Consider the following 17,071-nt stretch of genomic DNA (forward strand, 5'->3'; position numbering starts at 1 on the left):
GAGATTCAGTTAAAAAAAATTAATATAATAATTTATATTTAAATTAAAAATTGATATAAATAATAAAAAATATATGGGGTTATATTACTCATTTTTATAAATATTATTTTACCACTCATTCTACCTTTGGATAATTACAGAAACATTTATAAGGCCATTTCTATGTTTACAAAATTATTTTAAAGATTGACCTAGTCAACAATGGCTTTTTCGAATTTTAAAGTTGTCAGGTTGGTTTTTGTAATTTTCTAAAAGATAGAAATAGTTTATATAAAAAGACAATATGTAAAGAGTGTAAATATAATCATCTCTTTTTTAAAAAGCGAGTTACTATTTATCATTTCAGAAGACAACAAACACAAAAAATATCTCTCCAGACAAAAACTGACTTGAAAAATGTTCATTGTGTCGGAAATAATTTTTTCATTCATTAAATTACTCAAAATCCCAACTACGTCTGAACATATGTTAAAAGTCGTGAAATTTGGATTTGGACTAAAGTCAAGCCTGTTTACTTATATTTTTATTTCAAGTTTCAATCTTTTGAATAGTAATTAAAGTAAAAATATATTTATTTATACTTAATTAATTTAAATATATTCTTATTTCACATAAATATATATATATATATATACAAAATTAAAGACAAATCTTTTACACCTAAAATTGAAAATAACAATTAAACAAACAAATATCACTTTAACGCGAAAATAGGAAGTTTGATTGAGACAAGTATGGAATCTCCGGAAACACAGAGTTGGATTTCAAAAATAACAACTTTATCAGCAGCAGCCCATGTTTTGCAGCAGTAGTTGGGGTTTTCTTGAATAATACTCATTCCAGTTTTCAGCTGTAGAATTATCAGTGGTCTTCGTCTTCCATGGAGGTATTGGCTTCATCTGTGGGTGCGCTGCTGGCAGAACCCTGCCGAGCACTATTTATCTATCTGCTTGCCAAGCTCAAGAATCCCTTCCGCTTCCCCGCAAACTTAAGAGATCTAGACACAGAAATGGAGGTTCTTATCCAGCTTAGAGATCAGTGGAGCCAACATCTGCAGTTGCTTGCCCAAGCCGGACTGGAAGAACCACCTCAAGTCAGAGACCGGCTGAGACAAGTGCACACATTGGAAGACCGAGTGCGCTCTTTGAAACAAGACTATGCCAGAAACTCTGAGCGTTCTTGTTGTTTGCGTTGCAGCAGGTTGTCTGACGATGTGGTCATTCTGCTTGGCGAGGCAAAACAACTCAAAAGTGATTGGGAAATGCCAGATGATACGAATCCAGATCCCACAACTGTGAGGACTGAACATATGCCGGCTCCAGCTATTGAAGATCAAGCAACGGCCTCAAGAAATATGGCGAAAGTCATGGATTTGTTGCGCAGGGAGGATGTTCAGAGGATCGGCATCTGGGGCATGGGAGGGGTGGGGAAAACTACCCTCGTGCGGAACATCAACAACAAACTCGGTGGTTTGGATTCTTTCAACATTGTCATGTGGATCACGGTGTCTAATAGATACCAGGAAGCAGAATCGGATCTGAGAAAGATCCAGAACCTGATCGCTGAAAGATTGAAGCTAGAGCTACGTGAAGAAAGCATGGAGACAAGGACCAGTAAGTTGCGTGCAAGGCTTATGATGGAGAAAACTTTTGTCCTCATTCTTGATGATGTTTGGAATCCAATTGATTTGGACCGTCTTGGAATTCCAGAGCCTCAAGTCCTCAGGGGAGGCAAAATAATATTAACAACAAGATCTTCTGATGTTTGTTCGCAGATGGCTGATGTCCCACTCAAAATTGAGGCACTAAATGAGGATGAAGCATGGAGCTTGTTCTGCAAGAGTGCAGGAGACGTAGCAACTTGGGAAGAAATCGAGCCACTCGCAAAGGCTATTACTGAAGAATGTGGTGGACTACCCCTGGCTATCAATGTGGTCGGGGCGTCTCTAAAGCGGAAGAGTGTGGTCGAGGTTTGGAAGGATGCTCTAAACGCACTGCGCAGGTCAGAGCCGCCAATTGGAAGTGGGCTTGAGGATAAAGTGTACAATCCTATCAAGTGGAGTTATGATCTACTGCCCGATGAATGCATGAAATCTTGTTTTCTGTTTTGTTGCTTGTTCCCGGAAGACTATCTGATTGATAAGAAAAGGCTTGTCAGATATTGGTCAGCTGAAGGGCTGCTTAAGGAGCACGACGATATTGAGGACGAGATGAGCCGAGGAATAACTATAATTGAAATCCTCAAGGACCGCAGCTTATTAGAGGACGGAATTCTGTCTGTGAAAATACATGATATCATTCGCGATGTTTCTATATGGATTACATCTTTGCCGGAAAATGAGTGCAGATCCCTTGTTAGGTCAGGAATAGACCTCGAGGAGATGAGAGAGGATGGACTTTCAGTCAACTCTTACAATAGAGTTTCATTTATGTGTAACAGAATCAGGAAATTGCCTGGTGCTTCGCAAGAATGTCCAACAGTAGTAAGTTTGCTACTACAAGAAAATCAGGAGCTGGAGCATATTCCAGACGACTTCCTGCCAGCTTTCAAATCCCTGAAAATCTTGGATTTAACCTACTGCGACCGCATCAAGTCTTTGCCCCCTTGTCTCGATCAACTTGGTGAGCTTCGACTTCTTTTTTTAGAAAACTGCAATGATCTTGAAACATTGCCTCCAGTTGGAGGGCTTGCTAAACTCCAAGTGCTAGATTGCAGCCATACAAGCATTGCCGCATTGCCCCAAGGTATGGAAAAGTTAACCAGCCTGAGACAATTGAATTTGTCATACAACCCTAGACTAGCAGACATTCCTGTTGGACTTATGTCTGGTTTGTCTAACCTAGAGGACCTAGACCTGACTGATAATGGGCAATTGAAGTTTATTGGAGAGAACGGAGAGATACTATCCCAATTAAGAGAAATAATGTCCCTCAAGCGATTAAGTTGTTTGAACATTGAGCTGGGCAGCTCTGGCTGCACTCTAGAAACAACTGATTCTCTTCTCAATTGGACGAAGAATCTTAATCAATTTAATTTCTTTTTTGGTGCCACCGGATATTCTAGTGGGTTGGGTGTTAGCAAGGGGAAGCAATTGATATTCAAGGATATCCACCAATGGGGAGAACGGATTGAGTGGTTGTTTGCAAATACGACTCACATTCGTTTCGACAGTTGCAAGCGCTTAAATACCATGTTTGAGAAATTAGTAGCAAACAGGGGTGAAGTCGGTTGTTTCAATACTGTAAAATTACTTGAGTTCAGTTCATATACAGGTAGCTTTAGAGTTGGGAGTAATGCAAAGTTGGACATTCTACCAAATTTGGAGACTGTATTCCTTTATGATGTCACCGATCTTTCCTGCTTTTCAACTTTAGCGCCTCAACTAGGACTCAAGTTTTCCAAGCTGAGATCCATTGATGTTGACTCATGCAAACAGTTGAAATATTTAATCTCCATTGGCACTACAATACTCTCACTGGAAAAGCTCGAGTATATAAGTATCACATCCTGTGAGCGAGTGGAAGAAGTGTTCAATTTTGATCAGAATTCGAGCCTTCAGGATTATGTCTTCCCGAACCTGAGAACAATTCCATTGCGTAATTGTCCGGCACTGAGGTTTGTGAGTGAGCAGAATAGAGTAGTATGCCCACGTTTAGAGGAGGTATACGTGCGGCTTTGCCCTCTCCTGAAGAAGTTGCCTCTGACAGCCCAAAATGTTGGCACCATCAAGACAATTAGAGGAGAGCAGGAGTGGTGGGATGAGCTGGAGTGGGAAAATGATGGCATGAGGAACGCCATATACCCCTGTTTTAGGCCATGGTAGATATATTGAGCGTAACTGTGAATTTCTTCCAATCTTTCAATTGTATAATCTTTTTTTCAGCATTTGATTAAGATCCCCATGCATTTATACTTGTGAAATATAGAAAATATGTGTTACATTCTTTCTGCTCCAAATCGTAGTATTCATTTTTATTGTAGATTTAAGTGAAGTTTTTGTTTAACTCACCCTTAAAAATAGTTGTTGCCGATGTTGAATAAGTATTTTAAATAAAAATACACAGACACACACCCACGTATATATGGATACACACACTAGTATACAAGAGAACATTCTATCGTATCAATTTTTTAATATATAAATTTACCCTTTAATTTATTCATTTTTTTTTAATGAAAATTTTGCAACACCCTTTACATATCAAATCATGATTGGAAGGAACAATAAATGATTTTTGCACTATCAATCTCTATGAAATCATGGCATCATAGATATATGGTCCTAACATCATTTAATTCCCAACATCAATAAAATACCACCAAACTCCCAAAAGTCCTAAATTATTTATTTAGACACAAAAATCACTACAGCAACCAAAAGGGAAGACCAAAACAGTACTTCCAGGTACTAACCTTCGCATCCATCTATATATATATATATATATATATATATATCATGTTTGAGTCACAAGAAAATAAAAAGAAAAAGGCACACAAAACACTATGTTCAGGTCTTTTATTTTGCTGGAAAAAAACAGGCTCTTTATTAAGAGCATTTATACAGCAAAATACCCACCGGCAAAGCCAGACGAGCTGTAGTTTGACATGTACTATTTATCTTCACTAACGCTCTTTAGACAGACAATTCTGCCTGATGCTGCTCCAGGTTTCGAAGCACAATGCGGGCAAAGATTTTGGCTTCAATTGGGGCACCTGCTGCTGCTGCTGCTGCACGTAGAACACGCGGAGCTCCAGCACTTTGGAGAAGTCTCACGTGAAGAACTGCATGCCGGCCACCAGGGATGGTAAACTACAGCCCAAAATTCAAGAAGGAACTAATTAGTAGAATTTCGGAAATTTTGATTTGTTGTATAAAGTTAAAAACAGGAGATAGCATTCATGGGATTTTATTGTGTGAGGGTTTGAGTGGACTGCATGTATGTAACCTGAAGCAGAGCAAATGCAGCACATCCCTTCAGTGTCGGAGAAGGATTTCGCAGCATGGCAACAAATCGTCCAATCTCAGCACCGCTGGATAAAGATAAAGTACCAAGCCAGTGAAAAGAAAGGGGGACAAGACAAACTTGGACATAATAATTAAAGCCAACGTAAGAATAAAAGATTCAGCAACTGAAGATCACATCGTTTCATATAATAATAATCAGAGGCAACAAAGAAGATCACGACTGCATACACAAAGCATCATATATCAAGATAATCAGCAAGAATGACTCAAGGGTTTTATTCAGAGAACTGACACTCAAAATATAGAGCAATGAAGTTGAAGATTGACATTGATTCAAGAATATGGGAGTGACGATGTAATGTCAGTCGGTACCCTATTTCTTTGCTGAGGACAGGGTTCGGTAGAAAAGTAAAAACAAATTTATGGCGAGTAAAAGAGGAAATCAGACGCATCAGTAATTTAAAGGAGACAACTCAAGAATAGATAAATCGGAGTGTGAATAAACGATACATTTCTATAAGCTTTCTGAACAGTAAAGTCAGAAAACAGTAACCTTCTGGGTCTCAATGGTAATGAGTACAAGCAAAACTTTCAAGAGGTTAAACTTCTATTCGCCAATAACCATTCTACTCTATAGCATTCAAATGATATTTCCATCTACAGTAGATCCTCGTGAAAGACAGTGAGCTTGTGTTTGAGAGAGAGAGAAAGACAGATGGGAACCTGCATCTTAGATGGCCTGCTTCTTGAATGCGAGCGGATTCTGTTACTTGTGCGAGTGCTGCAGGGGCCGATGACACTGCAGCAGCAGCAAATGCTTGGGGATCCGAGAAGGTCATGACAAAAGCTTCGATCTGTTTCAAAGCAGTTCTTCTAAGTCCATCTAAGTTTACACTCTTGGAAGTGCTCTCTGTTGATGTTCCTACCATAGCAATTTCATCCATTCTGCACACAAAGTTCACTAGTTTTAGAAGTCTCAGGACAATACCTGCCCCTTCTGCATACTGTATTTTTGGGATATAAAGGTGAATTACCTTCCATCAAACATGTAGGCGAGTGCCAAGGCAGACATGAAGCGTGCCATTTTCGACACAGAAGAAGAACAAAGATGAACAAGGGCAGGAACCCCTCCTTCCTCCACAATACGGAGAGCATTACCAGGGTTGAAAGCAAGATTCCATAGGGCTCCTGCAGCAGTCTCATGTACATCCTGAAAGTTGATCAAAATCAATTGATATCCTACTATAGTAAGGAAAAAAGCATGCATAAGTGATGTATTCCACCATGGGTATCAGATTTATAATGAAAATGGTGGCGTATTGGTTATTGTCGCTGAATGCACCATCCATGGGATCTATGAACAAAGTCCCATTAATCACACTTATAATCTTAACAAGAAGGCATGAATTGCAGCGAGGCTTTTTGTGGTGACTAATTGAACTATTGTAATTAAGAGATGCTAGCATGTGGGAGTATTGAAAATCATTTTTGTGGCAACAGCTTCTGATGATCATTATCGGTGATAGAAGAACCTTTTACCATAGTATATAAGGGGATGGAGAAAGCCGCTTGCAGGCCTAGATCTTTCATTAAGCTAATTCCACCAGCTAAAGGCAATGGTAAAGCACTACTGAGCAATCATGTATCCTTTAACTCAGATGTTTTTCAACCTGACAACTGACATTGCATCCAATTAAGCTTTAACATGAGGCAGATGACTAGGTGGGAGAGGAGACTTTGGATCAATCTCCGACAGCTTTGTGTACATAGGAAAAACGCTAAAAGCAGAATTCTTTGTCATATATAGAACAGCTTATACACAGTTCTGTGTTTCTATTGGTTAGTACTCATATTTATCGGTGCCTAATACTTTCAGAAGGAAAGCCATCACACAATTGACATGTTGCAAAGTGGCTCTTCAACTTGAAAAGGGTAAACTATGTGCATTGCAAAATTTTCCTTTAAACAATTAAGGCAGAATACATAATGCTGGCATTAACATCATTTCAGTAAGTGCATCCTGAACCCTGAACTAATTTAATAAAAATATAGAACTCTAGAAAGTAAATTGTAATGGAGAACAAGAAATAGAAAGTAATTTTCATAAACTGCTTGGGTGAACCCATCATAAAAGTGGCATCTTACTACATGCTTAATAGGGAATAAGCCTCGTACACTCACACCTTTGTCATAACTGATGGATTCAAGGAATAAAGAGCACCTAGGTAGCTTCTTAAGTGTGTTAATGTGCAATTGCACATGTTTGCATGTTATTTAAAAAGAATGGGTATAATCTAGGAAACCATACAGTAAAATCATAATATTGACAGCTCATTGACCAACCACATGTAACCAAATTGTTTGTTCGAAAATCAGGAAAAATAAGTCAAATTGATTATTCATAGTCACCAGTATCTGACATGTCTTTACATTGTGGAAAAGAATAGTCGAAACAATTAACCATGCACAGGAGACAGAAACAATTAAAACATCATGATTTAACTATAATGCTATATTTATAAAGCTTTTCTTTTCATCTTTAGCAGTCTTTGATTTGTGCAAGACCTGTAGAGGGCAAAAAACAGTGCTCTACGCGAGCTAGGATCTTTGGAGTTGGAAGAGGGAATTAAAGCTCCCAAATTGAGGAGACAAATTGTTATTTCAATTGTTGCTTATTGACTTGAAAGAAACTATCTTATTATATTCATAAAATTGACTCTTCAATTATAAATAAAAGGAGACTACAGCTTCTCAAACAGTATGGGATTTAAGGAGAAGAGAAAGCACGCTTCTTAACTACCTGCAAAACGCATAAGAAAACACCATCTTGGTTCTCTTGTTTGTACAAAATATGAGGTTTCAATCATACTCACCTCAATTGGCATTAGGAGCTAACTTGTAATATAAGAATTATCTAAAAGGCCCGACAAATTTTCTAGCTCTACTAGAGAAAATAGTTGAGTGGGTCTGCCTAGAAGGAAACAATAATCCTTTTGCACAGGAAACCATCAACAGAAGCAAACAATTCAAAATCAAACCTGACAACTTCCCATTTTTGGTTGATCATAATTACCAAGATCTCACATCACAAAAGGAGCAATTAAATACCATCCTTTACGTTGCATCAATGAAATCAGGAGATAATTGCAAAATGAGACAGTGAGGGTCAATAAATAAACCAATAAGAATTCAATAGAAAACCTGACAACTTGCCAAATTGTGGTCTATCATAATTAACAAGTAGATGCACATGGAAAAAAAGTCAAGTTATAATGCCATCTTTAGATTGCATGAACGAGATCAGGATAAATGCAAAAGCACATATTGATAATTAATAGATAAACCTACCTCAGCATCAGATCGTGCCAGTGCAATTAGTGGTGCCACGCCTCCTTCTCGCCCAATAGCAACACTATTAAAAAAGAACATGAATGTAATACATAAATTTAAGACAAAAATAGAAGCTAGTGATTAAAAATAGAAATTAGACATTATAAAGCATAAAAATGATAATCCATGCACTAGCTGCTACAGAAACCAAAAATCTGTGATTTGGATTCAACCTCAACTATGCATCAGTATGACATGGTTAAGTCTCTCTCTACGTGGCTGTCATTTCCAGCTCTCTTACAATGCCTCTGAGATTTGACTCAGATACCAATGCCAATAAATCTTTCTTAATTGCCACACTTCTTTACCTCTCACCAAACTTAAATGTCATTTTAGTGTTGCAGCCAAGCAATATTTCCTCAGATCTCCAAATGATTTAAGTAAAAAAAGTGTAAGAAGTTTATCTGGTTTCATTCAGATTCTACTTGGTCTATGATGCCACAATTAATAGAGTAATAGACCAACAACTTGAAGGCTGGTAAAAGATAGAAGCCACCACTTTTTCAAGCAAAGTAGGAGTTGCTAAGTCAGTTTCAATGCGAGCCAATTGAGCAGTAAAATGTTTATCAGCTGAGGGAAACATTTTATAGACCATACCCAGTAACTGATAAGTGTTTCCAAGAACATTATGGGAAGTAGAAACCAAGGTTGAATCTTCATTAACAACAGAGGCAACAAGCATATACTCAGAAGATAACCAATTATACAAACTCAGAAAGTAATTTTAGAATCAGAAATACTACAGAAAACTCAGCAATTGGCAGTCATACCTATTTGCTTCTGACACAGACAATCCCCAGAGAGCACCGGCAGCCCTCTCCTGAAGGCCATGAGAGGTATTTAAGCAGGAATGTGCTAGAGCAACCTAACCACCAGCCAAATATTGGTTAGAGTAAGCTAGAAATTTCTTGTACACAATTTAAGATATCTAGAATTCTTTGATGATAAACTCCAGGGTGCAAATTTAAGCAAAAGAAACAATCGGAAAAGTTGCAAAAATAGTGTGGCAACTCTCCTGAATCCACTACAATTGAACAACTTCATCCAAAGCAATAGTTTTTTCAATTATGAAAAGAAGTACGGAGTAATTTCCTCATAGTAACTGAATCCTTCTTTGATTAAAGCAAGAATGAAAATAGTAACACAATCAAGAACATCCAGACATGCCAGTACAATAAAACTCCTACGATTCAAGCATTATATATCCAGTTTGACTGGAGATGGCTCTTAGACAGGTGTTAGAAAAAGTAAAACAATATTTGGTTAGTTTGGAAAGATTGCCCTCAAAAGTATAGGTTGATAGTTGGTGGTGCGCCTCATTAATTTAAGTGAGAAGGTTTTTACGCAAGAAGAAATTATGTTTTAGGAAACAAAGTCTTATTTTGGGACGTGTGGACAAGGAAATAAGAGTCATAAGTTTTGGAAATAGGTAGTAGTATAACAAAAGTTAAACTTAGGAGAATAAAAAACATTTACATATTAAAAAGTTCCCATTCCACAACAAGAAAGATATTATTTGGATTCAAAGGTTCTACTTGTAAGCGAGTGAGAGAGCAAGAGAGCGAATTTCTCACTTCTTGATGTGACTTTTGAGTAGCTTACAGAAATTCAACAAACAAGATGAGCCATGCAATTGCATAAAGATAATTCTTTCGCAACCATTCTTAAATTTAACTTCCCCATTCCTGGAGTAGTCAAGCACAGCGCATTTCATCTCTAGAGACAAGATTATGTTGCATGGATGCCACCCAGGTTCATTTCCTAATCTGAGAGGTATATTCATAAATTAAATGCAACATTTAACAAACTAATTGAAGATATTCTTGTCATCATGTAATTATCAAGCAAGACTGATGAAATTCATTACTACTAGAAAGTCAAAAACACAAGTACAGTCACCTATGCAATATAATGTGATGAAAGTAGTGAGACGGTTAGGTTTATAGTTTTCCTGCTTTTGTTTGTTAAAAACAAGTGTGCTCTCGACATGAATGCGGTGGCAATCGGATGAAGAGTTAGCTAGACATTACTTTGCTTAAGTCAAATTTGGTCACAATTTTATTCAGAAAAATATAAACCACCACGATATTATAGAAATACCATTTGGTTTTCATGTAGCATAAAAAATACATGGGTATCATCACTCTTGTGATGATGTATATCTTCTCTAGATTCAGAATAAATCCCTTCGAAATGTTGTTATAATTGCGGATAACAAATAACAGGTTTCCAAATTTTCCTGAAGAAATCTGAAAATAATTCGAAGTAGATACACCCAAGTAAAAACCACTCAGTACAAATTAATCCAGAGAGATTATTCCCATTTCCAGTAATTATTTGTTTCCAGTGTCCTGAAATCCAGCAGAATTGTGGAATAAACTCAGCCACAACTTCCTCGCAGAATTGATTGTAATGAACAACATGGGTCCAAGGAGTAAACGCAAGCATGGAATGTGCAAACATGGAAACAAAAGAATATGAATAAACTCAGGAGATTGCCACCAGCTTAGTTCACGCATGTAGTCGCAAGGCTTGCATGTATTTGCATGCATGAATCTAATAAATTAATTGAAATAGAATTTTGTCTATTTCCAGTTTACCTTCTCCAGACAGCAGCCAGTACAGGTAAACAACATCGACGCATTTAAAAGAAAAATCAACCACCAAATTCTCTACAGAAGCATGGATCCAGATACATTTGTGCATAATATTTTAAAACATGACGTCATTTGTGAATGCAAAACGACATGAGCAGAATGAAACTTCATAAATACGATGGTCTGTGCAAAACAGAAGGTTTAATGGGAACTAGCTGAAAACCATGATAATTTTTAGAGTCCTATCAGGCACAAACTAATTATGCATCCAATGCACGTTTCTCAACTGGTTAGGTTGCCCCAGTTTCATTGATTCAAAACATAAATATGAAGAGCTTAGATTTCATAAAATTATAGTCTATAAGGAACTGGAGTGTAAATGAAAGACTAGCTCAATGCTGTGGCAACCTTGAAAACTACAACAGGAACGAGTAAACACATGCATGCATGCAACGATAAAAGTGGCAATGTTTTCTAATTTCAATCCAGCCAATTTCACAGATTTAAAAATCACGCTGAAAAATGTAAACCCTTTTTACTCCAAAGCATATGTAATATCTATAGTAAGGTAAAAAAGGAAATGCTTATAAAAGGCCAAAAGAGCTCTTAAAGAACAGTGAGAATCTTTTGGGGACAAAAAATGAAACAATTCATATATTTTATGCGATGTATCTATTCCAACAACCCTTCGAAAGTACAAACTATTTTCAAACTACTATGACACATGTATATTAGAATCAGTATTGCAGATTGCAGAGTACAGGAACATAACATAAATCCATCAGCATGCTACTATTAGCCCTAAACATTCAGCAAGTTGAATAATTTCGAGAATAAAAAAATGATCAAAAGCAGCTCGAGGGTCAACATTTTATCTATGCAATAATTTTTTGTAAGACGATTTGCCCTTTTGACATCTTTTAAGAGCAATAGAGAGAGATGGGGATGGGATTGGTCAAGGAAAAATATTGTCGGGTTCCCACAAAGGTTTCCAGAAGGGAGAGTGGTATGACCTACTTTGACATTATTTACATGAATGGGCTGCCCTTAAACTTGTTCGAACTACGACGAATAGAGGCTTTCCGCACGTGATTCAATAATGACAAATGAAACAAACATAACAATGACATACCAATGCCTCGACTCCACCTGCCGCTGCAATGGCTTCTCGATTCCTGTCGTCAAAGGATAAATTCCATAATGCGCCAGCAGCTTCTTGCCTATGCACCGGGCAACAACGGAGCAATTTTCAAGCACCAAGGTTATGCAAACACCATTAGAAACAGCAAAGACCTACTTCTGACAAAAGATTAAACAAACTGAAACTAAATAGAAACTTCAGCACACAGAAAAAAAAACATTACCTCACACCATCATGTGGGGAACGAGTAAGTTGCACAAGAGCTTCAAGAGCTCCAGCCTCTTGTCCTACTACAGCATTGTTACTGTTGCTATCTCCATGAGCAGCCAAATTTGCCAATGCTCGAGCTGCCTGTATGTTAACATGAAACAGTAATGCTTAAGTTAATAAACTTTTTGCTTATATAGAAAGCTTTTCACGTGAAATTGAGAGTTGAAAGTAGAAGCAGGAATTAAGTAGCATCTGATAAATCAAAAGTCATTCGAGAAGCATCTCAGACTAACACCGAGCCAAAGAAAAATGCTTAACAAGCAACTTCAATTATACCCTTGCGCACATTAGGAAAAGAATTTGATATGACGTGTCAAATTCAAATTCCAACACTAGATTATTCTATTAAATTTGCATCCATATATGCAAGGGAAAACAACTTTATGGTACCTTATGTGATAAATGTACTCCTTGCAAAATGTCAGGAATAGACATTGCTAATGTAAAAGATGAAGAATATCCTAGAACCATGGGATGTAATTGATAGTAATAGAAACTGGGAGCCACAATCACATATTTCAACTAGATATGGCTTATGCTGGAATTAATAGAATTACAATAGGGTATCTGCATAGCAGAATGATATTCCTTGAGAACACCATAGTGATCCAATCAGAAGTTGATCAAATAGAATAGAGTGCCTGCATCACTACCCTAGATAGTTCAACTGTTTAAAAGAAGAAAGTTCATAAACCATGATCATATCCCAGGGAGTAATTGACTTCGACCAAGGTAAAGAAACTAAGAAACAGAACGGCTCAGTGATCTGGGTGCAAGTTGTTCTTCCTGACATCCTATTCAATGGAGGGAACGCCATTGCTAGTTCATAAAGTGCTTCAGCAAAATGATGGTGTTCAATAAATATGTAAATTTCATGCTTCTGTTTTCTATTAAACAGAATAGCACCTGCTCCTGAACTCCTTCGACCTTGCAAGTGCGTGCTAGCGTAACTAAGGCATGAACACCACCAACTGAAGCAACTTCCGTGCTGCATTTATCATCGGCTGCCAAATTTGCTAATGCACCAGCTGCACGTTCCTGAAATCAATCAAACATCCAACAATGCACATCCTTGAGCATGTTACATTAACTAAATTGAGTCCACTATATGTACCATAAACACATGAAAACACATACCAGCACTCCTTCACCACCACTAGACCTTGACCATTTGAATATAAGGTCAACTAAAGCTTTTACTCCACCAGCTTCGGCAATGGCACCCTAAAATAGAAATTTTAGCATCAAAATATGAATATTAAAGCATGCAATGATACAAAAGTGAAATGTAAAATAAACAACAGAAAAATAACCTTGTGATCTTCACCAACGGAGAGGTTCCATAGTCCTCCAGCAGCCTCTTCAGCAACCAATCTGTTCACAGATCTAGCAAGATTTACAAGAATGCTGATGCCTCCTTCATCTGCCACGGCTTTTGCAACATTAGCATTCACTGATAAGTTTGCTATGGCCTACATGCAAACGCAACTCAAATATTAGACGGCTTTGGCTCTGTTGAGCTGATTAACAGAGGTTGACAGTACAAAAATCTGTCATAAAATCCTTCTGCCTTAAGAAGCACAAGAGTAAGCATAGTGGAAGATGTAAAACTAACACTGACAAATTAATACTACGAACTGAACTTAAATAGTAACACAGCAGAAAACACATTAACCAGAACACCAATGCCATAAATCTTACTTTAGCAGCCTCTGACTGGAGCCCCTCTCGCCATGACCGAGCAAGGTTGAGGAGAAGGCGTATACCACCCTCTCGCATAACTGCTTCAGCCCTTCCTATATCAATACTGGCATTTTCATCGTCAACTACAACAAAAGTTGCAAGCGCGGTAGCTGATCTTTCCTGGACGTCCTCCTGGGGACTTTGCATGAAACTAAGCAACAAAGTTGTACCTTGGTTGAGCCAGAAATTATCCAAACCAGGTGGATTGCTCTCAGAAACACGGAGAAGGGTATTGGAAATGATCCACTCCAACCAATTCAAAATCTCATTTACTCTCCTATCCTCGACTTTTGAATATCTCCAATCCAGGAAAACATTCATGTTATTCTTTGGCGTATCGACGAATAGGGTAGCTACTCCTTTGAGAATGTCGGTGAAGACTGCCAGTAGCACTTTACCTTTATGATTCCTGTTAGAGGCAAAGCTGGCATCCTCCTCGATTGATGGACAATTCAAGGCGCATAAGACCTTCAAACTAACAGAGGATGAAAAGAATCTTGATACAGAAGTAGGGTTAATATCTGTTCTAGAAACATCTAAGGCTATCAAGTGTGGAAGCTTACTCCACTCCTGTAAAACCAAATTCCACTTTATATTTGTTGTTCCTGCGACGGAGAGGAAGCGAAGGGATGCAACATTACCCAGGGCTGTCTCATCTACTTTTCTGCAGTCAATAAACCCAATATCTGTCAAATTCTGGCAATGCTTTGCCAAAGCATTGATCGCATCTGCATCCACTTCGTGAAGGCCTGATATCCGAAGTTTCTGCAGTTTTGGGCAACAAATTGCAATTGCTTTAACTGCATCACTGCTGATTCTTTCACAGAAATCTGGCCCGATCACAAGGCACTCAAGAGCTTCATGTCGAGCTGCAAGCACAGAGAGTGTAGCATCAGTCATTTTCCTGCAACAGTCACCACTAATCTCTCGTAAATTCTTAGCCTGAAGTTTAATGACAGCTTCAGCAGATTCAGGACCACGGAACCGGAGCTTCTGAAGATTTTCACATCGAGAGGCAAGTACTGCAGCAGCTGTAGCATCACACTTATGGGGCCGGAGGTCCAACACCTGCCACAAACATGGAGATTTACCTAGAGTCCACCATGTTCGGCAGGTAGATGACAAGCTTGCTCGGTCACGATAGTTCAGACATGAGAAAAGCTGGATCACTGTATCATCAGGTAACCTTGTCCAATCAAGCATCCCGTTCTCATCCAAACTCAAGTTCTCATCACTCTCAGGGCAATCCACTTTCTCTTTTTGTCTCCTTACAACCTTCCTCCGCACTCTCCTACTCATCATTGGATCAGTTTTTAGCACTCAGTCACTGCACAACTAGGGATTTTAGTAGCCAGTTTGGATCAGCTTTTTGGCCACAGTCAATTCACGACTAGGATTTTAATACCCAGATATGATGCATGGAAGACAAACTCTATCACACCAATGCTAAATCCAAAAAATAACCAACCAGATAGACAATGCAGAAGGCACAGCCCTTTCTCTTAATTGTCCTCAAAGTATCTGAAACCACAACCCAATACCCTGCCACCGATTCCTCCTGATCACCAATTCCAACAATGAAGCCTACAATTTCCCCACCCAGAAACCACCAAAATCACAAGTTAAGGGGTCACAGCACCTCGGTGCAAAAACCAAGTATGTCTGTACATAAAAAGACTCGGTTTTTACAAAACCATTGATGAACAAACAGATAAACCACAATTCAGAACCACTTTACTCTCAAAACCCAAATCCTAAAACGAGTAAAGCTTCCGAAATGAGCCAAAGAGCAATGCCCGTTAGCCTCAAGGAGCCCTAATTTCCGAACCCAGTGATAAATTGCTTAGGCAGAACCCTAATATATACACCACACAGCCACAACAGAATGGCAAGTCTCTAAGAATACACAAAATCTGCGCCCCAGATACCATAAATCCTCAATCATAAATGCATGATAGTCAGTAAAAGTCAATTGCGTTCCCCTCACAACCTGATGAGTGTTTCTGGCCTTGTGGGCCTTATGGTAAAACCCTTAAAATTCCAGCCTTAGCATTGAACATATTCCCCTTTTATTCACATTCAAGAAACTTATTGTATATCTCAGATACGTTACTCTGATGCACAAGAAAATATAGATTGGCACAAAAAGAAAACCAAAAAAAATACTCTAACTATCATGCATATGCTTATGCGTATATATATGTACAATCGACAGAGAGAGAGAGAGAGAGGGAGACAAAAGTGAGGAAGGGTCGGAGAGAATTCAGGCAAGTATATCAAAGATGTAAGAGAAAGCCAAGCCAAAGCCTCAAATCACTTGTCTACCTCTCTCTCTTTACAAACATTTAAGCACACACTATCATAATTCTCCCTCAAATCAAATCAATGAGAGAGAAAATAATTTTTCTTTATGAATTCTAATTGAGAAATTTGAAAATTGTATGAAATTTTTTTTTTTTTTGAAAAACATATAAGATCATAAAACACCTTAAAAACTTACTTTTAAAATAAAATTAAATATCTTATAAGATGTACGAACTTATAAAATATCTCAAATAAACTTAGCCAAATACCCTGTAATTATGAAAAAAATTTAAAAAATAATAAATTTTATTAAGATTTTAATTCCACCTGTATGTTACAGCTTATATTTCAGTAACTATAGGCGACAATTTTATGATTTTTTTAATCGATAATTTTCATAGTTCTAATTTTCAGAATGTGCACTAGAAAAGTGAGTTTGTGCAGTATATTCATTTTTCTATAATGCTACGTTTGGATGTTTTGGATTTGAGGTACTAATTACAACAATTTTCAAATGACTATGTTAAAATAATTGAAAATATGTTAATATTTCATAAAAATATATATTTAAAGTGGGAATTGAAGTATCTAAAATCATTTATCATACATATTTATCCAAACAAATCAAAATATTTTGTTATTAGGAATTTGAAATATTCG

General features: G+C 37.6%; 2 protein-coding genes across 2 annotated transcripts; one reads left to right on the forward strand and one right to left on the reverse strand.

Annotated features, from left to right (window-relative positions):
• Nucleotides 1–748: 748 nt before the first annotated feature.
• LOC105170558 (disease resistance protein At4g27190) lies at nucleotides 749–3,944 on the forward strand. Its single transcript, XM_011091370.3, has one exon. The coding sequence runs from the start codon at nucleotides 881–883 to the stop codon at nucleotides 3,821–3,823; it is 2,943 nt and encodes a 980-aa protein (XP_011089672.1). The 5' UTR covers nucleotides 749–880; the 3' UTR covers nucleotides 3,824–3,944.
• Nucleotides 3,945–4,325: 381 nt separating this feature from the next.
• LOC105170564 (protein ARABIDILLO 1) lies at nucleotides 4,326–16,490 on the reverse strand. The gene is made up of 12 exons (XM_088882451.1): nucleotides 14,066–16,490; nucleotides 13,678–13,836; nucleotides 13,502–13,588; nucleotides 13,271–13,402; nucleotides 12,318–12,445; nucleotides 12,086–12,173; nucleotides 9,127–9,221; nucleotides 8,315–8,378; nucleotides 6,001–6,176; nucleotides 5,690–5,911; nucleotides 4,947–5,031; nucleotides 4,326–4,810 (listed from the first exon to the last, which is right to left on the reverse strand). The coding sequence occupies exons 1-12, from the start codon at nucleotides 15,407–15,409 to the stop codon at nucleotides 4,634–4,636; spliced, it is 2,757 nt and encodes a 918-aa protein (XP_088738577.1). The 5' UTR covers nucleotides 15,410–16,490; the 3' UTR covers nucleotides 4,326–4,633.
• Nucleotides 16,491–17,071: the final 581 nt, after the last annotated feature.

The sequence above is a fragment of the Sesamum indicum genome, linkage group LG1 (assembly GCF_026168435.1).
Source record: "Sesamum indicum cultivar Baizhima isolate 11 linkage group LG1, ASM2616843v1, whole genome shotgun sequence".
NCBI classification, from domain to species: domain Eukaryota; kingdom Viridiplantae; phylum Streptophyta; class Magnoliopsida; order Lamiales; family Pedaliaceae; genus Sesamum; species Sesamum indicum.

Excerpts from the sequence above, each read along its gene's own strand:
- LOC105170558 (XM_011091370.3), top strand. The coding sequence starts at position 881 with ATGGAGGTATTGGCTTCATCTGTGGGTGCGCTGCTGGCAGAACCCTGC.
- LOC105170564 (XM_088882451.1), bottom strand. The coding sequence starts at position 15,409 with ATGATGAGTAGGAGAGTGCGGAGGAAGGTTGTAAGGAGACAAAAAGAG. Across the intron at positions 13,837-14,065 it reads TCCAGTCAGAGGCTGCTAAA|GCCATAGCAAACTTATCAGT; the intron begins GTAAGATTTATG and ends GTTTGCATGTAG. Across the intron at positions 8,379-9,126 it reads TCTGTGTCAGAAGCAAATAG|TGTTGCTATTGGGCGAGAAG; the intron begins GTATGACTGCCA and ends CTTTTTTAATAG.